This window comes from Oryzias latipes, chromosome 6, assembly GCF_053564925.1.
Source record: "Oryzias latipes strain Hd-rR chromosome 6, Olatipes_Hd-rR_3.1".
Lineage (NCBI taxonomy): Eukaryota > Metazoa > Chordata > Actinopteri > Beloniformes > Adrianichthyidae > Oryzias > Oryzias latipes.
Genome location: NC_136242.1, coordinates 6,200,999 through 6,227,971, shown reverse-complemented (window position 1 = coordinate 6,227,971; position 26,973 = coordinate 6,200,999). Strand labels below are relative to the sequence as shown.

General features: G+C 42.9%; 2 protein-coding genes across 12 annotated transcripts in view; one reads left to right on the top strand and one right to left on the bottom strand.

Moving 5' to 3' along the window:
- Positions 1–412: 412 nt before the first annotated feature.
- ric8a (RIC8 guanine nucleotide exchange factor A) lies at positions 413–16,726 on the bottom strand. Of its 4 annotated transcripts, XM_078948329.1 has the most exons (15): positions 16,625–16,726; positions 16,326–16,494; positions 13,907–13,954; positions 12,072–12,279; positions 9,725–9,879; positions 9,556–9,636; positions 8,275–8,374; positions 6,978–7,165; positions 5,316–5,410; positions 5,091–5,241; positions 2,517–2,612; positions 2,302–2,446; positions 1,850–1,994; positions 1,252–1,371; positions 413–1,126 (listed from the first exon to the last, which is right to left on the bottom strand). In XM_078948329.1, the coding sequence occupies exons 2-15, from the start codon at positions 16,407–16,409 to the stop codon at positions 982–984; spliced, it is 1,761 nt and encodes a 586-aa protein (XP_078804455.1). In that variant the 5' UTR covers positions 16,410–16,494; positions 16,625–16,726; the 3' UTR covers positions 413–981. The 4 variants fall into 4 exon arrangements, with proteins under 4 accessions (XP_078804455.1, XP_011471124.1, XP_011471125.1 ...); XM_011472822.3 differs by lacking the exon at positions 16,625–16,726 and having other exon boundaries at positions 16,326–16,580; XM_011472823.3 differs by lacking the exon at positions 16,625–16,726 and having other exon boundaries at positions 9,725–9,876; positions 16,326–16,576.
- A 4,134-nt stretch (positions 16,727–20,860) lies between these two features.
- ppp6r3 (protein phosphatase 6, regulatory subunit 3) overlaps positions 20,861–26,973 on the top strand; it is a 43,026-nt gene continuing 36,913 nt past the window's right edge. For all 8 annotated transcript variants that reach the window (XM_004086205.5, XM_078948328.1, XM_011472827.4 and 5 more), the window contains exon 1: positions 20,861–21,091. The gene's annotated coding sequence lies outside the window, so the exon portion shown is untranslated. The remainder of the gene's footprint in view (positions 21,092–26,973) is intronic.

Below are 26,973 nucleotides of genomic sequence, written 5' to 3'. Positions count from 1 at the left end.
AATCCACATCTATATCCATAAACTACATGGGAGGATGTTTTCTCCATCAGCCTCACAGCTGTTGTCACTAAATGTCAGTGTGCTCCCAATAAGACTGTTTTATTCTGATGAAAATGAACAAAACCGTCCCTGTTTTACTGTCCATCTTAGGTCAGAATTAGAACCTGATTAGATCCTCTAAGGACGCAGTCTAAGGACTCACGAAGTGAGTCTGTGACTTCTGCAGAAAGGCCAGAGGCCAATGAAGACCCGGTAATGGCCTGAGGGGGTTTCTGGAGCAGAAACAACCTTTTTTCCTGAAACTTGATTTGTAAAATCTCAGACGTCAGCCCTCGAAAGGATGAAAAGATCATGTTGGTCACTGCTGAGCCCCCCCAGCATCACCCAGCAGTGTCAAAATGAAGAGCAGACACGCCTTACATGAACTTTATTCTCATCTGCACAAGAACAATACAAAGCAGCTTAGCTTACATGTGGCTTTAGCACAAAGCCCTGCATCAGAATACGTCTCCTAAAAATATATTCATCTTGATCATAGAATTTTCTCTGAAAAAGAAATCAGTAATTCAGCGTCAAAGACTAAAGACAGCGGTCCTCGGTTTGTCACAGCTCCAGAGCTGCAGTCCTGTTCCTCACCGTAGGCTGGGCCCGACAACAGAAACCTGAACACACAAACACTTGCAAAGATAATACTAACGGCAGACAGAGACGGGGATTGAAGCGTGGGTGATTTCTAAAGAGGTGTGGTCTGTTTGTGGTTGGACTCCTCCCAGGGAACAGCTGATCCATAAAGAGCACCTGTCTCCCAGGAGCTCCCACCGGTTTCAGGAGAGAAGAAACTCCTACAGCTGGAGGGGCTCTGTGTAAACCCATCAGCAGAACTACAACCTTTATCTGCACCACACACCATGGGGGAGGGGGAATCCTGACCATCTAAATCAAGACGCCTCTTTGTATTTAAACGTCTGCCAGCTCATCGACTCATTGGTCCTCCTCATCGCTGTCAGCATCCCGGCGTTCTTCTGACTGCAGCAAAGGATTGTGGGAGAGATTCTTCAGATCCTCTGGGGTCATCTCTCTCATGGTCCCATCCATGCTGAGCTGCATGGGCTGGATAAGGTTTCCCCTGCAGGAAGGGGGAAGCAAAGCAGACCGCATGAAGGGGAGGGGGGGTCATTTATCAGCAGGAGTCCATATGAAAGCATGTCGCCATGACAGGCTCCTCTGTGGGAGGGGGTCTGTTTGACACACCTGGACAGTTTGTTGAACATGCTGACCAGCTTCATGGCCTCGTACTCCTTTTGCTCCTCCGACATTCCCTCCATGGGATTGGGCTGCTCCTCCTCCACAACTCCTGTGATGGGGTTTATGCTGGAGGCCAAAGAAAAGCTGTCAGACTCGGTTTCTCTGGACGTTCAGGACCAGAAGCAAAGACTCCAGTAAAAAACAGGAGTCTTTTAGGGGTGTCAAACTCATTTTCACTAAGGGCCACATCAGCATAGTGGTTGTCCTCAAAGGGCCAGATATAACTTATACATGTAACTAAATGTAATGAAAAATAAATGTAACTACTCCTTAATGCTAAATACCTCATTATTTATTTATTATAACTTTTTAAAGTGACAATTACAGTTGCCAATGAAGTTGAAAGATTTCATGTAATCCATGGACACCAGTGAAGATCACAAATCATTGAAGATAAAAGGTTCAGAGCACTGTCTAGTGGGTCTAGATGACCCAACTCCCCATGTTAAAGTGCCTAGGATAGCAGAAGGGTTAAACTGCTGAGACTTTTGGAAAAGGAGCTTTTCTCCGTCAGAAGGTGGTACCGCAGTATTCTGGTACTGACTGGGCCTTGGCCTCTCTGTACTCCTCCGTCTCAGAGTCTTCATCTTCAGAGTAGATGCCGGAGTCTCTGCCTCCTCTCAGCAGTCCTCTGGCAGCCAGCAGGCCGGCAGCATTCCCGTATCCCGTGTACTTGATGAACCTTGAAACTAGACAGGCAAAGTGTTAGTATGGAAGACAACTGACAGCTAAAGAAGCAGTGAAATGTTTTTACAACGCTGATGCCACCAGCCTCTAATGGGATCAAAATCCGTCTGTTTGGATCTTTGATGCAGATAAAAGAGTGAAATCTTTCTAACCAACGTGTCTGATCATGTTTGTGATACAAAAAAAGGGGACGTGTCTTTCCACTCAGGAGGCCGAGTCTCTGCAGAGCAGCAGAGGCGTGCGCTGGCGGGAACGCCAGGTTAGATCTTCAGGCTGGAGATGCAGCTTCAGCGAGGAAGAGGCTCTCACCGCTCTCCTTGCAGAGGACAAAGAGGAACTCAGCAGCGCAGTCTTTCACGTCGGTGTCGATGTGCGTCATGAGGCGGACGATTTTGTTCCTCAGAGTGTTTCCCACTTCTGGACGGTTTTTGACATCGCGGAGGGGGGGCAGCACCTGCGAGCACACGCACACACGTGGGAATGCGAGCGTGCATGCATTTCCTGTCAGTCCAACGGGCACTCACCTTGGAGCGCAGGAACTTCCTGGTCTCGCGGTGGATGCGGGCGCTCTCGGTCAGCAGGTTTAGAGACGGGAGGAGAGTCTCCTTCAGCTTGTGGCCCTGAAAGGACCAGCATGAGACGCAAAACAACACTAATAATAATAATAAATATTATTTGGATCGGGCTTTAAAAGGCACACGAAGACGGTTTACAACACTAACATAGCATTTGATGGCTCTCTCTGTCACTTCTAGTCCTACTAGACATTTCTTGTCAATTAAATCTCTGATTAATTTTCAAATACGACATTAGCTGCTGTTTGGGAAAACATTTCAGCAGCATTTGCTTGAGTTCTGCTAATGCTGGACTCCAGTTCCTTCAGTTTAAGGTCATGCACAAATGGTGATCCTCAAAGTGAAAAAGCATTTTTCCTCCTCGTCCTCCTCGTGTGGCAGATCTGCTGAGGGGCTCGCCAGCCCTGCTTTGGTGGATTCACAGAGCTGCGGACTCTGGCATGAAACATTTAAAGGCCCATGACAGAATTCTGCTGCAGCATGTTGGGAAGTATTAATAAACTCTACACCACATGAGAACCAATCCAAGATCCTCTTGCTCATCACGGCAGAACGACCACCTTACTCAAGGTGGGCCGGTCGCCTCACTCTTCACTCTTGTTGGATTGTGATGCTGCACTGAGGGAACGTTGTACTTTTCTGCTCCATACACTCACAGTTTCTTCACTGATATTTATCTTCATAGCACAAATATAATACCTACAAACTGCAGTAAAGTCTATAGAAACATTTTTAACACAAGTTGCTTTGCAGATTAATCCAACCCAGAAAACCCAACTATGGGAATTGAACCAGTGACTCTAGAACTGCCAGGCTCTGCTTCCACAGTTGTGGACAAAGTTTTATAAGTCAGTGCTCAAACAGTTCTCCATGTCATGAAAATGTGCCAGAAGTAAAACCTCTGGAAGGAGAAAGGCGAGCAACAAGAGCCTGGTGGAGAAGCAGGGGGAGCAGAGAAATGTCAGCAGACCAGGCCAGAGCAAACAAGCTGATGAGGAGTGGAGACAGCAGGCAAAGACCAGAGAATCAAAGCACTATTGGAGCTCTGGCTGCACACTGGAATACTGAAGCCTCTGCCAGCAGACATAAATCCCAGATGGAGAATTCCCAACAAAATCAGCCGTACAATAACTCCCACTTTGCCAACACAGCACTGGAGCAGGTGGGGGCATTTCTGGAAATAGTCACCAACAGGCACGGTGCAATTCCTCCCCCATGTGGGAGTGCAGTGGGAGGAGAAAATGAAAGCTTGAAAGTGAAATGATGCTGAGAAAACAGTCCAGTCCTGTTGGGCAGAGTTCCCACTCTGAGCACGGGGCCATCAGCTGACTGCTCCCCTCCCTTCTGTGACGATGCTGCATTACAGTGTTGTAAGGAAGACAAGATGGCTCATCTGTGACATGGTCCAGTCTAGGTGCTTCCAGCCATCCAAACCACATTCGAAATGGCTGAGGGCACCACCTGGATTCATGTCAGCCACAAGAAAGTCCCTGAGCTACACAAGCACCCATCACCAGGCATTTTATACTACAGAAGATAGGTAAGTAAAAAGGTGGGTGGAGGAGTGGATAGACAAATGGACGGATGGATCTATGGACAGACATACGGATGTTTGACTACAGGCAGCATTTCTACCGTCAGAGGGATGGATGGATGGATGAAAGAGAGGGATGGATGGCTGGAAGATGGATGGACATGCAGATCTGTGGATGGATGGATGGATGAACAAATAAAGACTAAACTTTGCACAGGCTTCTTATCAGACTAGTTAGTATTCAGAGATTATTTAACTTAATTTTAATGTGTTTAAATTAAACTTAATAACAATAACAGTTTATTTTTAAAGGCTGCTAGAAGTTGAAGCTGGGGTAACTATGGTGCACTGGGGTTCTGTCCTCTTTTCTCATCTACTTCTACCCTTCCTCTCTTCTCTATTTTTGATCATTTTTCATCATTTAGTTCCCTCTGTTTGGTGCAGTGCGATTCATGTATTGTCCCTCTTTCCCTCTCCCACTGGGGAGTGGGAGTCCTTCCAGACTCCAGTTGGCTCATCCGTGCTCCTGTTCCTGACCGTGTACCTCGTCTGTGCTCCTGCTCCTACACCTGGCGCGAAGGGGGGTCTAAGGGCAGGGATGCCAGTATAGCTTAGTCAGTTTGTTAGTTCATTTAGTATTTTCCTATATTCATGATCCTTTTGAGTTCATGTCTCACTTCGAAGTCCATCGAGACGACTGCTGTTGTGATTTTGGGCTATACAAATAAAATTGAATTGAATTGAATTGAATTGAATTGAATTGAATTGAATTGAATGGATGGACTCACTCAACAGTGTTTGGCTTCTTCACTAAAAATAAGAATGCTTATTTTCAACATCAAGATGGCTACATCCAAAAAAGAAAGTCTTGTCATGGTCTGCATGGGTCATAGAGTCAAACATTGACTACCTGTAGTGTTAACTTGGACTCGTGGGGTTGTTTCTTACCATCATTGCTCCTGGTTGTTTTGCATGAGTTGCCATCTTACCCGGTCAAGTCTTTTCTCCATGAAGTCTAGAAGCACTTTTACAGCATCCATGTTGACCCCCATGTACTCAATGGAGCCCTGCTGCACCTTTGGCATCAACAGTACATCCAGACAAGGCAGGGGGAGATTACCGAGCAAGTTGACTGTGTGACTGAAAAGAAGGAGAGGAATATCACAGGCAGGAAGCAGTGACTGTATGAATGAAGGAGGAAGGAGGAGCATTACCTGTGAAACTCCTCGGTGCGCTCCTCTCCATCTGCTTGACTCATCAAACAGTGTCTCAGTATGGCCCCCAAGTGTCTGTATTCCGCTGCTTCTTCCTTCACACACAACAACGCTGTCATAGAACCACCGCTTTCACTGGACAAACATGTCCTTCAAGACAAACCAGGTGGGGTTTGTACAACAGCTCATAACAGCGATAAAAAAGGTCAATGGTGTATACTTTAGGGGTGTTAGAAAAAATAGATTCGGCAATATGTCGCGATAGTTCATTTGGAGATACTAGCATTGATTCAAAATGCTGTCAGGACGATATTTATTTATTTATTTCTGAGTGTCCTTCATTGTCTGACTCTTGTTTTCCACTTCACCCTCCGACCACTAGTTGGCAGCAAAGCACACCAGCAGCTCTACACGCACAAAACAACAGGAAGACCTTAGCTAGAGGCAGCTTGCTTGTTGTTATGAGACATGAACTACTTAGTTTTTACTTGGGATGGGTACTGAACCAAAAATGTGCCGTGTTGCTGCCAGTAACATATAAAAACGCAGATTGCGGTGCTTTGTAGCGGCTCAGATAAGAACGAGTGAAGCACTGCAGCTGCACAGCAGCTAATGCACTGAGCATCAGCCAAAAGGCTGTCGGCAAAGCGGGCCAAAGTTCTGCAGAACCTCACAGCAATAGATTCTAGTTCAGAGACCTGATGGATCACAATGATGTGTCCAACGCTCTGAAAAAAGGACGACATGGTGGTGACGACTGTTACTAGTTTACTACCGCGTGTGAGAAAACGGAGCTGCAGCTGCAGAGCAGAGAGTCATGTAAACAAAGCATCTTAGCCACATTAAAGCAGCTTTACTTCATTCTGTCACGCTGCCTCATCATCACACTTTATTAATCCGTGAAATAATTAGTGCCCCCCTTTATTTTTGAAGCACCATTCAGATCCTGAACCCTTTAAGTACTGGAGAAGCTACATTAAACAATATTGTATTGGAAATAAAAAGCGCTTTATTTCCTCAATCATACTTTTCCAACATTATTGGTTAAGGCACATTCATTCCATTTTTTTTCTTATACTGAAATATATTTTGTTGTGGAAATCAGACAATGTTGACTGTTTCCTTTCTATATTTTAAGTTACCAAAATAAAAGCACTATGAATTTGGGTAAAAGCAACGTATGAGATAAAGTTGCAGTGCTTAACATTGTGATCATTAAATACATTAAGTTTGACCATTTTATTACAGTAGAAGACGTATTAAAATTCTTACAAAAAAAGAGAAAAACGTGTTCCGGTACAATATTGGGATCGGTATCGTATCACCAGACTCTTGCCAATACACCCCCCTACTATACTTATATAGCGCTTTTCTACCTTCTTTGAAGGTCCAATGCACTTTACAGTCACATTCACACTGATGGTGGCTCTCCTGCCAAACACTGGCGCCAACCACCAAAGGCAAGGTGGTGTCCCTTGCCCAAGGACACTTCAACATATCAATCTTCCGATCAGAGGTTCATCTTCAGCCTGTTGCACTGTGTGCAGCCGTGCAGAAGAAGAAGCTTGTCAGGTAGAAATGCTGACCTATAGTCAAGCTGCAGCTGTGGTTTTCAGATGTTGAGAAGATAAACTGGCCTTGATGTGGCATTACTGTGGTTACCTCATCCACTTTGCGTCTGTTTGTGTCAAATGTGACGTTGAAGAGGATTTTCAGTATCTCCATGGCTAGCTCTGTCTGCTGTCTGCTCAGAGGAGGCATCTCCTCGAGAGGGACCCCTACCAGCCCCACCCTGGCTGTCTCCAGAGGATCAGGCCAACATAGACCCAGTGCAGCATCCAGCTGGTTACCTGGTAAAAAAAAACAAGGCATCTTTTTCTCAGCACATTTCCATCTTCTATTAAAAGCTTCTCTATTTATCCTCATCGGCAGTAGAAGTCCAGTTCCAGCGTAGATAAAATCCATCTCACTGAGTAAGATAGACTGCATGGTGGCGCAGTGGTGCAGTGGTTAGTGCTCTTAATAATAATAATAATAATAATAATACATTTTATTTATAAGGCGCCTTTCTGGGCACTCAAGGTCGCCGCACAGCATGTATACAGTATAAAATACAATAAACACTTAAAACAACAACAACAATTTAAATAAATACAAAATTAAATAAAAAATATATAAAAACATGAAAAGGTTAATGTTAAAGTTAATAGGCCATTTGGAAAAGATGAGTTTTTAGCTTTGATTTGAAAATCTTGCCTCACAGCAAGAAGGGCCCTGCCTTAAGTCCCAGCTGGGGGACATGTTCTCCCCGTGAGTGTGAGTGTGGCCATTCCACCCTGCGACAGACTGGCGACCTGTCCAGGGCATCCCCTGCCTTCGCCTACAAGTGGGCGGGATAGGCTCCAGCAGCCCTGTGACCCCAAAAGGGAATGGAAAATGAATGAACTAAGTAAGATGTCATTAGACGTTCAGCTGCTCTCTCTCTGAGGAGCCACAGACCCCACACCGGCCAAAGTCAACTCCAAAAACAGTTCCCTCTAACTGCACCAAACTGCTGAAACAGCAACATAAGCTGCCATGCAGGAGTTGCTGGATTGTTGGCTGTGGGAACAAGCCCAATCATATGTTTCTTGAGCAGACATCTGCACAATCACCTGTCAGTCAGAGGCTACGCCCCCATTTCTGCCAAGTTTGATAATGTATAGCAGCTTTTTGCTTGAATGCATTTATACAGGCAGTTTTTCTGACTATTGTGAAGAGTTGTAACCCCCCCCCCTCTCTGAGTTGTCTGCAGCTCCTCAAGCATCTGCGGTGCTTTCTGACATCACATCCATTCCTCCTCCTCTTCTTCTGTGCTTTGACTCTGTAAGTTCTGTCACTCTGTAACATTTCCAGAAGCTGCAGGACGATGTTGAGAGACAGGCTCAGAACTCAGCAGAGTAAACACTTCACACGTTACCCAAAAGACTGATGCCGTGAAGCTCCTGAGCCAGCTGTGCCCTCACGTCCACCCTGAGCGCGGTCAGCAGGAAGCAAAGGCGCAAGTCAAAGAAACGCACCTGGAAAACAAGCACAACAGCAAGTCTGAGGACAAAACATGACCAGAACTATTTTAGCCTGCAACATATGGACCAAATGCATCAGCGTTCAAATTTCCACCGGCCGGATGGCTCCTGTCATCAAAACAGTAATATGCAGCCCCCATCATTTTCTACAAACTGTGGGGGATTTCCTGATTGTGATTGGCCTAACTACATGTAAAACCATGGCAACACTGTCCTTCTGTGACTCTTTCAAGCTCACCTCTAAAATGTCAACTTTAAATGAAAGGAAAAGTTGACAGTGAGAACCACCGCCACCAGGATAAGTCCAAGACATGGGCTTTTTTTTTTAGTGAAATATGAAACAACTGCGTCTGTCAAATATGCCAAGAGACTATGGCTGTTTTCAATATCAAGAAGAGCTACCTGAGATGCCATCAGCGACAAGCTAACTGGAAACGAATGGTGTGACAAATAAGGAATGTAAAAATGGATTTAGATATATTTGTATTGTATGTGAATTATGAACATATGTTCATTAAGTAGTTCATTTGCATTTAATGCTATTAAAATAGTTCGAAGAATGTTAGGCCAAAAGGTTGACCATCACTCATTTTCACCTCACCAAATCTGGCCCTCGGTGCAAAACGTTTGAACGTCACTCGGTTTCTGGGCTGAGAGACCGCTCTCCAAAGAACTTTCAAAGTTTCACTGATGTTTTCTTCATCCATTGTAGTTCTGCTGCTTTTTTCAGGAGAGGTCTGTTTCTCTTTGCATCAATCCACGAGTCATTCAGAAGTAAATGACTCACATTTTGTGTAACACAAAAAGACAAACACATTGCTTCTAGCCAGTACATCTTACCAGACAGCAGTCTGTAGTAAAGACAAAATCTTACCAGAGTTTTAGGATTTTCTTAAACTGAAAGTGTCCTTGCACAGACAAATACGATGTTTAGTGTTTTTGCTCAAAGACAGTTTCTAAAGGGAGAAAAAAGAGCAAATATAATCAACTGATTTGTTTTTTTTTATCTCATGAAAGTGTTCTGTTAAAATGGAACGGATTTGTTTGGAGGCTTTCAGAGAAGAAGTCAAGACAGACAATCACTGAAGCTACATTTGTATGCTCTTTTCATGTTTAGATGGTTTGGTAAAAGTGTTTGACTTTAACATTAAAATAAGTGTGAAGGAGGTTCATACCTCAAAGCTCCACGTGGGATCACGACAGTGTTTCAGTCTCTCTGCCACACCTTTCATGAGCTGCAGTTCTGCCGCCACCGCCTGTCATCAACAGCAGACAGTCATCAGATCAACACTTCAGCTCTAACCAAACGCTGGCTGTGAGCTGCAGAGCTGACGACAGGCTCACCTGTCCAGTCTCGTTGTGAAGCAGGATGTTACAGATGGACTTGAGAGCCTCGACAATCACCTCCAGATCAGGGTTCTCTGCAGGAGGAGAGGCTTCCTTCTCTGCAGCTCTGAGCGTATCTGCTTCCCCTTCCTCATCTCCCCCTTTATCCTCTACTAGAAAGAAAACAGATGAAAAATGACTCCAAATCTAAATAGTTGTGAAACAGCCAGAAACATTCATGCAGAGGAATATACGATCACCCTCCCTGGCATGCAAGGGAGTCAGAGGGTTTAGTGGCGGCTTCAGGCACGGGCCATACGGGCAAATTTAAGGGGGAGCGGCAGCTCAGTGCTAGTAAGAAAAGAAAAAGCAGCCTGGAACCTGTGTATTGGCGCCCCTGCAGCTGCACGCGCTTCTGTCTTTAAGAAGGCGCCGCAAATGTGTGGAGGGGTGGAGGGCGCACAGAGCGCAGCCTGGATTGCTCAACACCTGGATCATCGGTGCCTTTAGATGACTCAGCTTATGCTAATGATGTCATTCTTTATGAACTATTGCAGACATTTTGATGAGTCGTCTTTATTTTCTATATAAATGTATTTTCTACATCTGCCTGTGGTTTAGTTTGTGTCAGTATTCGACATAAAGACACAGGTAATGCAGGAAAACAGCTGCACTTTATGAGATCATGAATGAACTATGGATCATTTGTTTATGAAAGTATTGAGGTTTTTCAAGGATTTCTACTGTTGGTGCTACACAAAATTAGGAAAATTCCAGTGATGAGTTCTATGATTTAGTTTTTAATGTTTTCTGATTTTCACAATAACACGTTTTCTCTGATCCGTTTCACAAAGACACACACAGGACGTCACACACCAAGAAATGAACTTATTGCTAAAAATGATGCAGGGGTTCAGCTCTAAAAATGTCCAGAGCTCTAAATTGGTGTACAACTGTCACTGCGATGGTTCCATAAGTTATGTTTCTGGGGGAACAATCACTGGTAAAAAAAAAGAAACAAAAGTATTACACATGATTTTTTTAAGTAAAAATTTTGAAAAGCTAGTTTTTCTCCCCCGTGAACTGCCACCTTAACATATTGGGGGAGTTTGAGAGCTCGAGTGATCCTAGGAGCTAAGCTGTCTGGGGCTTGAACCCCTGGTAGGGTCTCTCATGGCAGACAGGTCCTGGGTGACGAGCCAGACAAAGAGCGGTCCAGAAGCCTCTGATGAAAAGAAAGACCAAGAACCCGATTACGTCGCCCGGATTGGCCCACTCTGGGGCTAGGCCTGGGGCTCGCAGGCGAGCGCCTAGTGACCGGACTCAGCCGAAGTAGCGACGTGGGACCACTCTCCCATGGGCCCACCACCCGTTGGAGACCTCAAAAGGGGCCGGTGCAATGTGGCAGTCGAGGGCAGGTGTCTCGGTGACCCAAACCCCGGTCATGGAACTTGGCTTTTGGGACATGGAACGTCCTCTCTCTGGGAGGGAAGGAGCCTGAGCTGGTGTGAGAGGTTCGGAGATACTGTGTAGATATAGTCGGGCTCGCCTTCACACATAGCCTGGGCTCTGAAACTCAGTCCTTAGAGAGGGGTTGGACTCTCTACCACTCTGGAGTTGCTCAAGGTGAGAGGCGGGGGGTTGGTGTGGGCTTACTCGTGAGCCCCCATCTCAGCCGGTCACGTCCTACAAGAGGGGCCTTGGAATTGGGGTGCAATAAGCATCATGCCGTGGTGAAAAGTTGGTTACCATGAATGGCAAATGAAACACGAAATGTCACGTCACTGGCTGGGAAAATGCTGGAACTGCTCTGGAACCAATCTTCTCAAGAAGGGTTGAACACTGTCTAAGCCTGCATTAATGTGGTGTTTGGTGTCAGCTCCTCGTGGCGAGACAATGACTTCCCCAGTGTGGGGGGGGTTCTTGGACTGAAGCTGGCATGTACACAAACACAGTGGCTGTTTTAAATATTGCATCAATTTATGGGTCGGTCTTCATTCTTCCTTAACTTCCCCCGCCAAAAAAATGGGATTTGGAATAACCCTGGAATGGTTATGATGTCATTGATGCATCAGTGGTGCATTTTCCTACAACAGCGTCGACATCTGTGTTTTTTTAGATTCTGATAACGAGACATTAAGTGTTGTGGACTCAAGCCTTTATGGTTCTTAGTGTTCCTTCATTGACATGATCACAAACATCACTGCCCTTCAAATTAAAAGTTATTTAAGCAATCAAGAGAGGTCTCCAGAGACCCATCACCTTCCATCGGAACAGAACAGGCTAGTAGTAGTGGAAAACGTATCAAGCAGAAGCACCATGGTTTTGACTCAGACACAACCAACCAGTGAACACAGACACTTACGTTTGCCCTCTCCTGGCTGGCTGTCGGCAGCAGTCTGAGCCGTGGCTATGCCAGCATACCTGGCTAGAGTGGACATGGCTGAGCGGCTGATGAAAGGATCCACACAACGTTTGTCTCTGGACAAAATGCGAACTGTTTCTAAACAGGCCAGCAGACAGGAAGGCTGCAGATCCCTGTTAAGAAAACCAACCAGCAGCTCGCCCAGATGCTGTGCAGAAAGAAACAAAAATACGTAAGCACGTTTTCATACAGAGATCAGTTTAAGTTACTAATTGAACCCATTAAATCTTAGATTTAGGCAGATACATTCACAGAAAATATTTTAAGTTAAAAAAAAGATCTACTAAACTAAGGTGATCCTCGTCCTTAGATATCTAGAAGATTCTGTGTGATCCATTCTGACTTAGTGTGCAACTTAAAGAGTCTTTCAATGACAGAACAAAGGCCAAAGCTACACTAGGGTCAGTTAGGTCAGAATGGATGAAAAGATGAATGTTTGGATGGATGAAAGAAGAAAAAAAGAGAAACTGACTAAAAGATTGACAGATTTGGATGGTTGAATGGTGGAAAAGATGGATGGATGGACGGAGGGAGGGAGGGAGGGATGGGTGGATGGAGGGATGGAGGGGGGATGGATGGATGGATGGGTGGATGGATGAGTTTTCAGTCCTGTATATAAGGCAATTGCTTCATGTTACTTTTTAAATGTCTTCATTTAGAAATTCAAAGTTGCTTTTTCGGAGTGAGCTTTAGTCCAACCATCAAAGTGTGCACAGGACTGTCTCTTCCCTTATTGCATGTTTGTCGCACTTTAAGGGTTGCAATCATCAAAACAAACATCATTTACCAGCTCAGTGGCCTTGTGCTCAAGTGTCTGGTCCGAGAGTGGAGGGTTGTGAGTTCAAAACCATGGAAATTAAGGGGTTGGATTGGAGGGGTTAAGCCACCAACCAAATGGTCCCTATGCTGCTGTGTCTCCAACCCCCCCCCCCCCCCCCCCCCCCCCGGGGGGAGAGATCAAACGAGGAGAACATCAAAGCAAGAGTTGGACATGGCAGTGGTAGTGTGATGGTCTGTATTGGTTGCGCTTAACTGATTTTCTGTTTTTTTCTTCTGTTCTCATCAAGAAAATCCTGTGTGACCTCCATCCGTTCATGAGGTCTTCACTTCTGCAGCAGAACAATGATCCAAACACAACAGCAGGTCCAGCTCAGAACGGACCTGCAGAAATCTCAATGTTCTGAAACATTGTCGTAAAGATCTGGACTAGAACCTGAGGAAGGTGCAGTTTCATGATCTTTACAAGTCAATAATGCTAGAACATTATTCAATGGGTCCAAATGCTGTACAAGGCAGTGGAGAAACTCTCACTGACAGCAGTGACAAACAGTGGAGGAGCAGAAGTTTTTACACCAGAACAGACACGAGTTCACATTGGCTCAGACAGCCTAAGACAGCCTCCATTTAGTTTGATGGCCACAATACCTCAAGTGGGACAAACTTTACATTTATAAAGCTCAGAGGAGGCACAAAGTCTTTTCTGCAGCGGTGTTTATGCCGTTTCTGCTCACAAATCACTTTTTCCTTTTTCATTGCTTTTCTTTCTAAAGCACAAGAGAACGGAGGAGAGGCAAAGGATTCTATTGGAAGATTTGGTGTAAAGCTGACATCACTTTAGAAATAGTTTTTGCACTTAAAGGTAACTAATTTTACACCCAAAAATCCAAACAAGTGCTTTAAAATGTTTTTAAATAAGTGTTTAATCCCAGAATGTGAACATTTCCTGAATGTCTATTAGAAAGCAGGAACGGCTAACGGCTCAGTGTTTGGACTACCTCTCTGTCCTGCTCCTCTGCTCTGCTAAATGTAAAGCACTGGCTCATCTGAAAGACAGAAGAACACAAAACAGCATTTCAGAAATGGTTTCATCCAAAACAACTTCAAAAATTGTTGAGAGCAGGGGGGGGGGGTTGTGTCCTGCCCATAGACACATTGACCATCTAGGTCACATGTGGCAAACTCAAGGCCGAATGTGGCCCGTCATGTCATTTTATGTGGCCTGCAAGAGCATAAAAGTTTTTAACTCCTTAAAATATAATTTTTTTTTAGTTAATTACATATTATTTATGTGTGGCTGCAGTTGTAATTATGCATTGTTTGCAGGTCTTATGTGTGTTTGCAGACATATTGTTGTCATCAAACCATCAGTTGGATACAAGGCTGTGTGCAGCTTTTTTGGTAAAATGTTACACGTGTCATAAATGTTCTTTCTGGCTCAGTTTTATGTTATTTGTCTTTATTCACTCAGACAGTTTGATCCTTCATTAATGGAGTTATGTGGGTTTTAATAAGCAAATAAAATTTAAATGGATTAAGGTGCTAAAGTAACAAGCAAACAAATGTTTTCTATACAACTGTAATTGTCACTTTAAAAAGTTATAATAAATAAATAATGAGGTATTTAGCATTAAGGAGTAGTTACATTTATTTTTCATTTCATTTAGTTACATGTATAAGTTATATCTGGCCCTTTGAGATCAGCTTTATGCTGATGTGGCCCTCAGTGAAAAGGAGTTTGACCCCCCTGATCTAGTTGGAGATTTCAGTTCTTGTACAACAGACTGGCAGACAGGCTGGTCAAAGCAAAGAGGTACAGTCTCCTCCATCCAAAGAGACAACACAAAACATTTCACCTGAAAGGAAACAGAGTAGAGGAACAAGGTTTATGTAGCTTCAATGGTCAACATGTTTCTACAAAACCAAGTTTCACAGCAAAGTTCTGCGGTTCACATCAGCGGTTTGTCTTTGTGCCTTCTGGCTTTCTGTTGCCGCTGTTTCCCCACAAAGTGACAAAGTTCCGGCTCCAGCGGAGTGAAGTCAATTCAGTGGCCCTTTTTTGGATACAGAGACCGGCATGTTGGAAGCAGACGATGTCAGTAGGCAATGATTGGTCCAAGCCAGTCTCACCAATCAGGAGTGAGCTTGTTGAAAGGCCACACCCCCAGACTTGAAAGTGTGGGGGTGTGGCCTTTCAATCAAACGTTTCATTTGTTGGACCACTTGCTTTTATTCAGGCATCTGATTGGTCAGTTTATAATTTAAATAACTTGCAATAAAGAAAAAAATGCCATGAAAAACATGAGGATTAAAAAGAAGATGTTTAAAAAAAACGAATCAGATCAAAAATGTCTATTCTGATCAATTGAATGACTGATTTCAGCCGTTTATTTCTCTATTGAGGTCTATGGGATTCTGGCCTCTTGGAGCCAGCAGGTACTTCCTGTTTGGAACTCCAAGGGGGAGGAGTCACTCCATCCAGTTCTCATATACAGTCAATGGAGAAAACCCCTTTCTTGCTCCAGGGAGGTTGTGGGGAGTCGTCATGATTTCAGGGGGTCTCTGGGATGCCCTCCGCCCTGCTCCTTTTTCTGTGGCGGATGCTCCTCTAATGCTAAGCTCCTCATCCCCAGAGCTCTTTAGCTCCATAAACAGCTCTGCAGTGGGACTATTTGTAGATCAGAGAATTTAATCCTATTTGACTCCAAGATCAGCTTCAGTATCTGGCTGAAGGTCCAGGTTCAGGCATTGGTCCACAATTCAGCTTTCAGACTGAAGTCTAAAACGTCCACAAAGCTCTCAGCTCAGACTGCGGGTCCCCAGGGCAAGAACAGCTCCTCACTCTGTCATCAGTTAGTGAAAACCTTCCTGTTTTCAGGTCATACCTCCCAAAGCCCTCATATATTAAGGAGATCTGCACATTTCCCCCTGCTGACGATGGCACCTCCTCCATGGCTCCTCACAGCCTGGAGGGGGGGAAGTCAGGGAGTCACAGAAGAATCCAAAGGAGCTTCCGACCTAAAAGGCACCACCGAATCTTTGATGTGATCTGATGACGTCACTGATCATGTGCCAGATTTCATAAGAGATATCCTGTGACCCCCCCCCCATCAGATCTCCTCACATCCACAGCAGGAGTCATGTGGCCTCCTCCAGGTCCTCCCGGCTCCCATCACCGCAGCTGGAGTCACGCGTTGACTGAACATTTTGGATCCATGCAGACACTTCATCCAGCCGGATCACGTGACACCCCCCACCACCACCACCACCACCCCAACACACGAAGAGAGCCGGTTCCACCCGTCATCAAAGTCTTGAAACCTTCAGTGTCTCAATTCTAGTGCAGATTAAAGGCGCCAGAAGGGCGCACGCGGGCCCTGCACCCTCTGCCCCGCATCCCCGGCCCCGCATCCTCACCTCCCTGTTGAAGCCCAACAGCGCCGCCAGGACCGCGTCCTGCTCCCCCGTCTCCATGTGCGCGATGAGCGCCTGCAGGTCCATGCTGGCGCCGCTGCCTGCTGCGGACTCAGCCTCGGAGCGGGACGGTGCGCTGCGGGCTGCCTCCACCCACAGATGACAGCATGATCTGGGGATCACGAAAAGCCACGACACGCGATTAGGCACGGACCTGCGCACGCCGCGTGCTGCGTTTATGGTTCCCGGGACAGAAAAGCTCCGGACTGGATTTTAGAAAGAAGTTGCGTAAACGGACATACCGTCAATTAGCTTTCGATTACCCTGTACGTCCCTGTAGCGTCACATATATTTTCAGGGTGTAGTAAAAAAAAGAAAGATCCTTTCCTGTGTATCTTTTATGTTTCCTCACTTCTTTTCTTCCTTGTGTCTATGTATGTCTTTTTTATTCTATTTTTCTGTGTCAGTCTACGGAAGAGGATTGGGTGTTTCGGGGTTTTGACCCTAAATGTTTTCATTTTAAATGAATAAACTGTAAAGAGTGGAACAGTAACGACCTCGGAAAACGATGTTAGTTCATCAATTTAAACTGTGTGACTTGATTTAAAAATCAAAGTCTAAAAACCCGGTTATGTTGTAAATTCCTTTTTCATCAGAGACTTTATCCATTTTTGGTCTCCTTATATAATACTTTAGGTGAATTGACCCAATAATTAAACAAGTGGAGTTCGGGGGAGAAAGGATGTAATCAACAAACGGCGAAAAGGACAAAATGACGCGACTGAACACAGAACCAGCAATACCACCGTATCGCCACGGGGGGGAGCCAGATCACAATAGAACCAAAGCAAGGACCGCAGGTAATATAGAGTGCATCATTTTTATCCTCTAAAATGAAATATCAAAACACACTCAAATATCCATACAAACTCAAATTAGCACATACATTATTGTCTGCAAAATTACAAAACTGTTGCACATTACACAAAGATGTACATAATGGATGTACAGAAACCTGGGAGAAAATATCCATCCTTTAGTATACAATCACATTTTATTGTCTTTTGTCATGTTTGTTACCTTTAGGCCTAGTTATATTTCACAACAACATATTCAACCTTTTCCCAGAAACAAACAGCTGCATTTGACATGTTTGGAAAAGTTAATGTCCTCTCTGGGCTTTTATGTGTGTTTGTGAAGATTCCTCTTCTTTCTAATTTAAGGAAACCTTTGATGCTGACATTTGGTATTAAACCAAAGAGGTGGAGATCAAATACTAATACTACTGCCGGTCGACCTCTGGTATCAAACATATCCATTTAAAGAGAACAAAGAGTTCCCATTAGAGGTGAGGGTGGCGGGAGGGGACGGTGTTCCCCTGAAAAGAAGCCTGTTTGCTAAAGAATAACCGTTTAAACGGCTGCTCCAATGTTTCCAGCCAGCAGGATGGACGTTTCTTATCAGCATCCAGGATATGATGGACTACGACTCTGTCCAGAATCAGTTCACATAGAGCAGGGGGGTCAAACTCAAACTCACAGGGGCCCAAAATGAAGCAGTCAAGTAAAGTCAAAGTCAGTATTTACTGAAAAATAACTGTAACAATAAAATGTCTTCTTATGTTCTATTCTTTCATCACAGCCATGTTAGCTCCTCACAAGACAAACATGTCTGTCTTCATATCCGTGAACAGCCCCCCCCCAAAAGCTCCTGTTGTCCATCTTTCTTTGGGTCATTTTTGTGGAAGGTTACATTCATTCGTCTGATGTGACTGAATCATGACTGTCCACAGTATTATTAAGAAGCACTTGCCCGTTTCATCTGCACGCCAACGTACCAGCAAAGCATTGTGGGACTTAATATGGGCTTATTGGTACAGTATATACTGTGGCCCGCTCTAATCTGATCTCACGGGCCAATTATAATTATACTGTGGGCTAAATTTGGGCTGTGGGCCTGAGTTTGACACATGTGAGATAGAGAAAAATCCAGCTTTTATTTTGGTAGTCCATTTCCGCTTATCGGCAAGTTCATTTGCATGTTAGCTCAATATTTTTTTTTTTGTTTTCTTGCAGAGACAAACTTGAAGTTTACAATCTTTGTGGCAGTTGTACAAGGTGTTTGTCAAATTACAATAAGAACGGACATAGAAAATGTAAACAATTACAAAATAAAGTAAAAGAGTATACAATAACACAAAAATACAAACAAAATTAGATAAAAATAAAATAGAGGAGGGGGATACATGGGGATTATAAGCATCATTACCTTCAAAAAGCTGCAAATTATTTGATACTTTGGAGTTTCCTAGCAAGTTCATTTTCCATTAAGTTACAGATAAAAAATAAAAGCAAAGTTCTTTATGAAATGTAAGAAAAGAAAGAAAAACATAGATTAAAATAAATTAAACGTCACAACAAAGTACTTCACAGTACAGTAGTGTAAGGAATCGACATTTGTGTAAATAAAATTTACCCAGAATAATTATAACATTTAAAATAATTTCTGTGTTTTTGTTTTCTAAAGTAAACCCCAAAATAGAAAAGCCAATAATGTATATCGTCCCAAAAGCCATTAGAGGAAAAACATTCAAAGAATAGATGCTCAGATGTTTCAATATCCTCATTACAAAAAGAACAACACTGTTCAGGAATTCCAACCCGTTTTCTGAGTAATTCCTTGAGGGGAATATTCCTGAAAAGGTTTTGAAGTGACTTCCTTGGCTTTAGGAGGTTTGGGAAGTTTGAAACATTTAGGTGATATTTGTCTCTTTTCTGAATTATTCAAATACTGGGTTATATAGTTTGGATTTGAAATGTAGGGAAAGGACGTTCCACTAGAATATTCTCTAATTTGATGGTTAGGGAGTTTGGCAGTTGATATGTCCGTTAATTATGCCGTTGTTTTTCCACCTTTTTTGAGCCACGGTTCACTTTTTCCTTGACAACAATCCTGCGGCACACCAGCATCCAAAAATGTAAAAAAGGAGAAACTCTATAGTCTGTATTGATGTACGGTCCCTCCATGCCTCCATGCCTCTCACAAGCATTTTTTGGAATAATCGAGGCAGAAAAAGCTGGATGTTGTTGGATGCTTTTCCTTTATGTTGTAATAAAAGTCGGGATAGTTTTCAATAATAATTTTCAATTAAATTAGTTGAAAATGTGTCCAGGTAGTTGTTTTTCCTTCCAAAAACCAAAAGAAAACAATAATATGTTATACAGTGATTTATTTATTTTTAAATGTTATGATCACAACATGCGTGATCAATTTTACTCAAAACAGACCAACATTTTATGTAGGTTTGGGTTCAATTGTTCAATTCACAAAAAGTGAACACAATGAAATTTTATTAGTTTTTCTTCTGTCTTAATCACAAATGTAACTTTACCCAAAATTTCATTTTGGGGGAATACATTGTTTAAATTTAGTTTAAACATGTCTGTTGGCCATTTAGCCTTAATCCTGTTTCTTTTATCTTGTTATTGCTTATATTTAAGCTTAACGGGTAGTTTTTTAATGTTGAATTCACCACTGAGTAAAAATTGGATTCCTCCTTGGTTGGAAAATATTTTATTAGGAATAGTACACCAAGCACTGTTTAGATTTTTAATACATTATTTTAGCCAGTTTATTTTAGAGGTGCCATTAAGGCTGTTAAATTCTATAGCTGTCAGCTAAATATTTAGTTAGGAGTTAAACGTTTAACTCCAAGCAAAATATTTAGTTAAAAAATATTCATTTAAGAATGACTTTAAATGCTTTATTTTTCTCGTTTGAATTATTTATTTTATAAATAAACATTTCTAAATAAATATTTAGCCATTCAACTTAAATATTTAATGGAAAAAAAACTAAATATTTAGTGAGTAAATGTAGCATTGATAAATACATGAATTAAAAGGTCAAATATGCATTTGAAAACCTTAAAAGGGCTAAATAATCAAAAATGTTTCTGTTAATATTTGATTCTCTCAGTGTCTCAAACGGCCCCCACAGCAGTCTGTGGTGCAGCTCTCGAATGAATATTCGTATTTCATGTTCAGCATCAGCACAGCGCCATAACGCTGCCCTGTGCTGCCGCTGCGATGATCGGCCTCGTGTCCAATGAAACGTCAAGATCTTGAAGACTCCAGCCAATGGCTATGTTTGAATGGTGTGCCGATGCGTTCACTGTACCTCGTAAATAGGACCTCAAAACTTTAAATACGACGCAAATGCTGGCTAGTGTGGTGGCCGCAAATTTAATTCCACATTGCTGTCATGTGATGACTATCTTACGCTACAGTTTTAGCATTTAAGTGCCGTAAAGAAACCAAGTGTTAATATAATCGTACCGTGGAACCGCCTTTTTCTAAAATAACGCCTGCAATAACTGTAAATATCTGTCCACAACGCGATTGCTGTGATGGGCTTTTATGCGTGTGTTAGTGAAGATTTTTCTTCTTTCCGGGTCAGAAAAGGTGTTTGTTTTTTTGTTTATTTATTTATTTAAAACCGGGATTTATGGCTTTTGAAATTTTCGAGTGGCGCCGAAACGCACCATGAGGGCCAAACGTTGCACCGCGGTGGGGGAGGGGGAAGTTGAAGTTGATGGAACCGCCATCTTGGAAGTGGTCTCTGTCGTTTAGCCGCTTTTAGAATTACTTTAAATGCTTTATTTTTCTTTTTTGGACTTAGTTTAGTCTACGTTTTAGTATCGGTTGGGCTCCGGACAGATGGAGAGATAACCCGTATGCAGGCGTCTTTTCTCCTCCCGCTGTCGGTTGGTGAGTATCCCCGGTGTTGGAAGGTTTAGCCCGCAGCCGATAGAGCCGGCTAACATTAGCCGGAGAGTAGGAAAACACTTCTGGCCATCTTATCGCAATGCGCGCAGGTAGAACCACTGGACCTTTACCCTGAGATTTCTACCTGTGTTGTGACTACAACAACACAAAAACATTCATCATCATTAAATCGATCCAGTGCCCGCTCGCGTGATGCATGTCTAACAGCGCGCTAACAAACAGCTGCGGGTCCGAGCACCTGACTGTAGTCGGCGGCGCTAGCCTGCTAGCCCGCGCCGGTGCGTCTCCTGTCACACAGCGACAGTGCTTCTTGTGTCCCGCGAACCGGACTGATGCGAGGCAGCGGCAGTCAGCATGACCGCATAAACACTCACAATGGCATGCATACATGTTTGCATTTTGACGTCCACGGTTAATACACAGAAACCCGGAGTCAGTTCAGGGTAAGGCCATTTTGCATGGCTATTGATTAATGTAGCATGGTTGGTTAATCAGTGATGATTTGTGACAGTCTTTCCTATGACATGTTTACATCCAAAGGACACACCAGGAAACTGTTTTTCCTCCGTAATGAATTCATCAAATTGAGTTTAAAGTTTAATCATGAACAAAACAAACAGAAAGTTTTATATCTTTACCCTTTGACCTTAAATCAATCCGGCATTAAGGAATAATTCATTCTATACCTTCATCAAAGCATTATGCATCAAAGATGCTGCTCGGTTAAGAAAACATTTGGGAAAAGAATAAACATGTTTTACCCCTGGGGCACTACAGCAAAGGTCATATCATCACCAAAACCAATAGGGGTAATTCTCTTGGGGCACATTACTGTTAGTAAATTTGAGAAGATTTGTATGAAAACTTTTCAAGATACATTAATTCTAAATTAAAAGCTTTTTCTGATGGTGGCGCTAGAGAACAGGTCAACTCCCTGATCTGTTTTATTATCAAGGGGTTATTTATGTATTCAACAAGTAAACAATGTGCCTGACAAAAAAAAATTGGTTAACAATTTTATGTAAATCATTTTCAGGAGGCATATATCCTTGGGTTCACCCCAAGGGTGAAATGCGTAAGTAATATTTGAGGATAATACGAGGGTTAAAAAGTAGTAGATCAAAGTGATAATGCACACGTTAAAAAAAGAAGTTCTGGTCATCCAGCGTAAATGTTCTATATTACCACACAGGCCTAAACGCCAGTTGGTAACCGGAGCAACAGAAACACAATATTAATAATATTGTTAGTAGTATCTATAAATTTGTATCATATAGATTGTATTCCAATTATTAACATGTTGTAAACAAATAAAAACAGCATAGGTTGTCACAGTTCATAACAACAGCAGGACAGTAACCTGTTGGACTATTTGATAAAATTGAAGACTATGATGAAGCAGAACAGAAAGAGAGAGAAAATAATCTAAGGAGGAAATAAACCATGAGGAGGGATTGACCAATTTAGACGTTAGACTTTGTTTCTTTGAAACAAACATTTGCTTCATCATACGAGGGAAAAAAGCGGTAAGAGGTGAATGTTCTCACTTAACTGATGCTTTATTCAACCTGTCATCACAATCAGCGAATACATTGGGGTCAAGTATTTATTCAGCCACCAATTGCGCAAGTTCTCCCACTTAAGAGAAAGAAGAGGCTCTGTCTCACATAGGTATACCTCAACTATGTGACTCAAAAGGAGAGAAAAAAAATCCAGAAAATCATATAGTGTGACTTAAAAATTATTATTATTATTTTGCAAAATTATGGTGGGAAATAAGTATTAGGTCATCTATGAACAAGCAGGATTTCTGTCTCTCCCAGACCTGTAACTTCTTCTGTAGAGGATTTTCTGTCCTCCACTGGTTACCTGTATTAATGGCTCCTGTCTGAACTGGTTATCTATAGAAAGACACCTGTCCACAACCTCAAACAGCCACAGTCCAAACTCCACTATGGAGACCAAGTAGCTGTCTAAGGACACCAGAAACCAAATTATTGACCTGCACCAGGCTGGAAGACTGAATCTGCAACAGGTAAGCAGCTTGGTGTGAAGAAATCACATGTGGGAGCAATAATTAGGAAATGGAAGACATATAAGACCGCTGATAAACTCCCTCCATCTGGGGCTCCCTGCAAGATCTCACCCCATGGGGTCAAAATTATCACAAGAACAGTGAGCAAAAATCCCAGAACCACACGGAGGACTTAGTGAATGACCTGCAGAGAGCTGGGACCAAAGTAACAAAGGTACCATCAGTAACACACTACACCACCAGGGACTCAAACCCTGCATGGCCAGACGTGTCCCCCTGCTAAAGCCAGTACATGTGCAGAACCGTCTACAGTCTGCTAGAGAGGATTTAGATGATCCAGAAGAGGATTGGGTGAATGTCCCATGGTCAGATGAAACCAGAAAAGAACTTTTTGGAAAGAACTCTACTTGTCGTGTTTGGAGGAGAAAGAATGATGAGCTGCATCCAAAGAACACCACAGCTACTGTAAAGCATGGGGGTGGAAGCATCATGCTTTGGGGCTGTTTTTCAGCAAAGAGACCAGGATGACTGATCCGTGTGAAGGAAAGAATGAATGGAGCCACGTATGGTCAGATTTTGAGTGAAAACCTCCTTCCATCAGCACTGAAGAGGAAACATGGCTGGGTTTTTCAGCAAGACAACCATCACAAACACGTTGCCCGGGTAACGAAGGAGTGGCTTCATAAGAAGCATTTCAAGGTCCTGGAGTGGCCTAGCTAAATCTTTGGAGGGAGTTGAAAGTTTGTGTTGACAGAGACAGCCCTAAAACTTCACTGCTTTAGAGGAGATCTGCATGGAGGAATGGACCAAAACATCACTTGTGAAGACTTACAGAAAATGTTTGACTGCTGTCATTGCCAACAAAGTACTGAGTTGAACTTTTGTCATTGACCAAATACTTATTTTTCACCATAATTTACAAATAAATTCTTTGAAAATCAGACAAAATGACTTTCTGGATTTTTTTCTCATTTTGTCTCTCATAGTTGAGGTTTTCCTATGATGAAAATTACAGGCCTCTCTCAGCCTTTTAAGTGGGAGAACTTGCACAATTTGTGGCTGACTAATTACTTTTTTGCCCCACTGTATATCGCTTTCCTTTGACGGTGTGCCCAACGCTTAAATTTTGCCCCAGGTCCTCAGATAGTGTCTGTTCATTGCCTTAATTAACATCGTAACTGGACGTCCCTGCTGAGCAAATTGTGTTCGGTATGAATGCGGCTTAAGGGCAATAATAACTGCTAGCTTTCCTTGTGGAGGAATACAGCTGTGTGCACTCAGCGCCAAACATTCCTATAAGGACAGAAATGAATGACAATTGTGATCGTTGCTTTTATAATGGAAATACAGCTGTCTGTTGCTATAACAGTTTACTTTTTGCTGCCTCGGTTTTACAGGATATGCTTAGTGCAATAGGGTTGGGCGATGTCCCTTAAATTGGCCGTTGACGATGTTTGCTGTCAACCATCGGGATGGACGATGACATCGTCGGGAAGGAGGGGGGGTTGGGGGGCATTTTTCGTTCTTATATAACTGCTATTTGTTTTTTTGCTTTTTTCATTTTATTTCCCAACTATTGACTAATCCGCGATGATCCAGTATAAACTGAGGGAAGTGACTTTAACAAAAAAAGTAACAAACAAAATAGAAAAGAAGTAGTCCGCTCCCGCACTTCACTAGTCAAGTGGACCGGCGGAGCGCGGACTTACAGCTTTGTGTTTGAGGGGAAGGGGGGGGGCTGCTTTGTTACATGAGCGCTATGTGTGGGAGATTTAAGACTGCGATCCGTCCCGCAGCTCTAGGGGTACAAGCAACCGAACTCAGAACCGGGTCTAAAAGTGTGTGTCAGAGCACAGCTCGGATCGTCAGCACACACAGCGGTTTGAGCTTCAAAGCAGAAATGTCGCTCAGTCCTTAGAAAACATTCAAACAATCACGCGGATTTGTGTTTCCAGTCGTGTCCCGGCTAAATAAAGGCTGATGTTATTCTTACATGTTTACGTGCAGCCAGCAAGCAGCACCACCCAAAGCTAATGTTGTTAGCCCGTGTTAGCATACTGCTAATCCTGGCTTCGTTCAGAAAAAGCACTGACCACACGGATTAAAATTCAAATGATGAGCGAACAGGTGTTTCATAATAACCGTAACATTATTAAAAGCACGTTTAGAAGATCATCTCGTATTTTACCGAGCTGACATGTCAATGTATATAGCCGCTCGGCGCTGTTTAACATTGTTTTGTATTGAAGTGTTACATTCAATAAAGTTTGAAAAAAAAGACGCTCGGCGGAATTTATATCCTTCCGGTTTTCAAACCCTACTGCGCATGTGCGAATGATTTATTCCGACGGAAAGTGTGACCTTAGTGAACGTTTTTATATTCTGAAAACATTTTTCTGTGCCCATCTACACGGTTGGATTCTAATCCGACCATTGATCCCATCAAGATATTTTGTACATGTAACCGCGGCTTATGGTGTCGACGCGCAACGTGGCGGGGGCGTGGCATCACGATGGTGGTCTCTCCATCGGGATGTCAGTCACCCATCACGATGGACGATGATATCGTCCATCGGCACAACCCTATAGTGCAATTTAGCTCAATTTCTTTTTTTTTTACAGCGCATTGTGTTCTGCTTTCTGATTGTAAACCATTGTCAATCAGTCTCCTCCGTGCTGTGTTGTTGCAACAGAAATATTGACATGTACAGTTCTCTCAATAAGTATTAGAAATTCAATGTCACTTTCTTTTTTTTTTATACCCAAGACATCTGAGTTTTATATCAAAAGATGTATATAAGACTAAAGTTCAGAATTCCAGCTTTTATTTGATATTGACATCAAGATGTGTTAAGCAACTCATTACAGAGCATCTTTTCTTTGTACCCACCCACTTTTTAAATGAGCGAAAATATTGGAACAGGCATTATTAAATTAACTTAAAATGACAAAAATGTAATATTTGGTGCCATAAACCTTATTTGCAGTATCTGCTTTGAGGCTGCAAACTGTTGACTTTACCAAGTTGTTGCTTTTGTCATTTGAAATTCTGTTTCAGGCCTTCATTACAACGTCTTTCAGTTCTCTGGTTCTGGGGGTTTCTTCCTTCAGTCTTCTCTGGGGAGAAAGTGCATTCTTTTTTGGGTCAAGGTCCAGTGATTGACTTGACCAGTCCAAGACCTTCCACTTTTCCCCCCTTATGAAGACTATTGTTGTGTGGCACAAGTTATTTGAAAAAAGATTCAAAGATTCTAGAGTCATTCCTGCTCCAGATTGTTAACTTGTCTTTAACATCTGGTATTTTCCCAGAACCACTGAAAATACCTGTAATCAAACCCCTCCTTAAAAGGAACAGTCAAGACAAGACACAAATGAGCAGCTACAGACCAATATCAAACCTGTCATTTTTAAGTAAGATATTTAAAAAGGTGTTTTCCTTTCCATCAGTAAATTAATTCTTGATAAGAAACTGCTGCAATGATGTCTTCCAGTCAGGCTTCAGACAGCACCACAGCCCCGAGATGGCTCTGACCAAAGTGACTAATTATACACATTTGAACAAAGACTGGAAATATATCAGTGCTAGTTTTTGGATCTTAGTTTCATACAGTTGACCACACTACTTTACTCAAACAACTGCAGTGATGAAAGTCTTCCGGGAATTCCCGGAAATCCGGGTTTTTGAGCAAACCGAACGTACTTTCCGGGAAATAAAGACCTGATCTCTACGGACAAATCGCTTTCCGAATTAAAAAATGGTCTGAAATCAGCTAATTTTAGCTTTATTTTCTATATTTCTCCGCAGATCGCTTCCTCTATGGTCGTGGCC

Coding starts and splice junctions, on each gene's coding strand:
- ric8a (XM_078948329.1), bottom strand. CDS start 16,409: ATGGACCTGCAGGCGCTCATCGCGCACATGGAGACGGGGGAGCAGGAC. Junction 9,637..9,724: donor TTCACAACGAGACTGGACAG/GTGAGCCTGTCG, acceptor TGTTGATGACAG/GCGGTGGCGGCAGAACTGCA. Junction 5,242..5,315: donor CGCACCGAGGAGTTTCACAG/GTAATGCTCCTC, acceptor CCTTCTTTTCAG/TCACACAGTCAACTTGCTCG.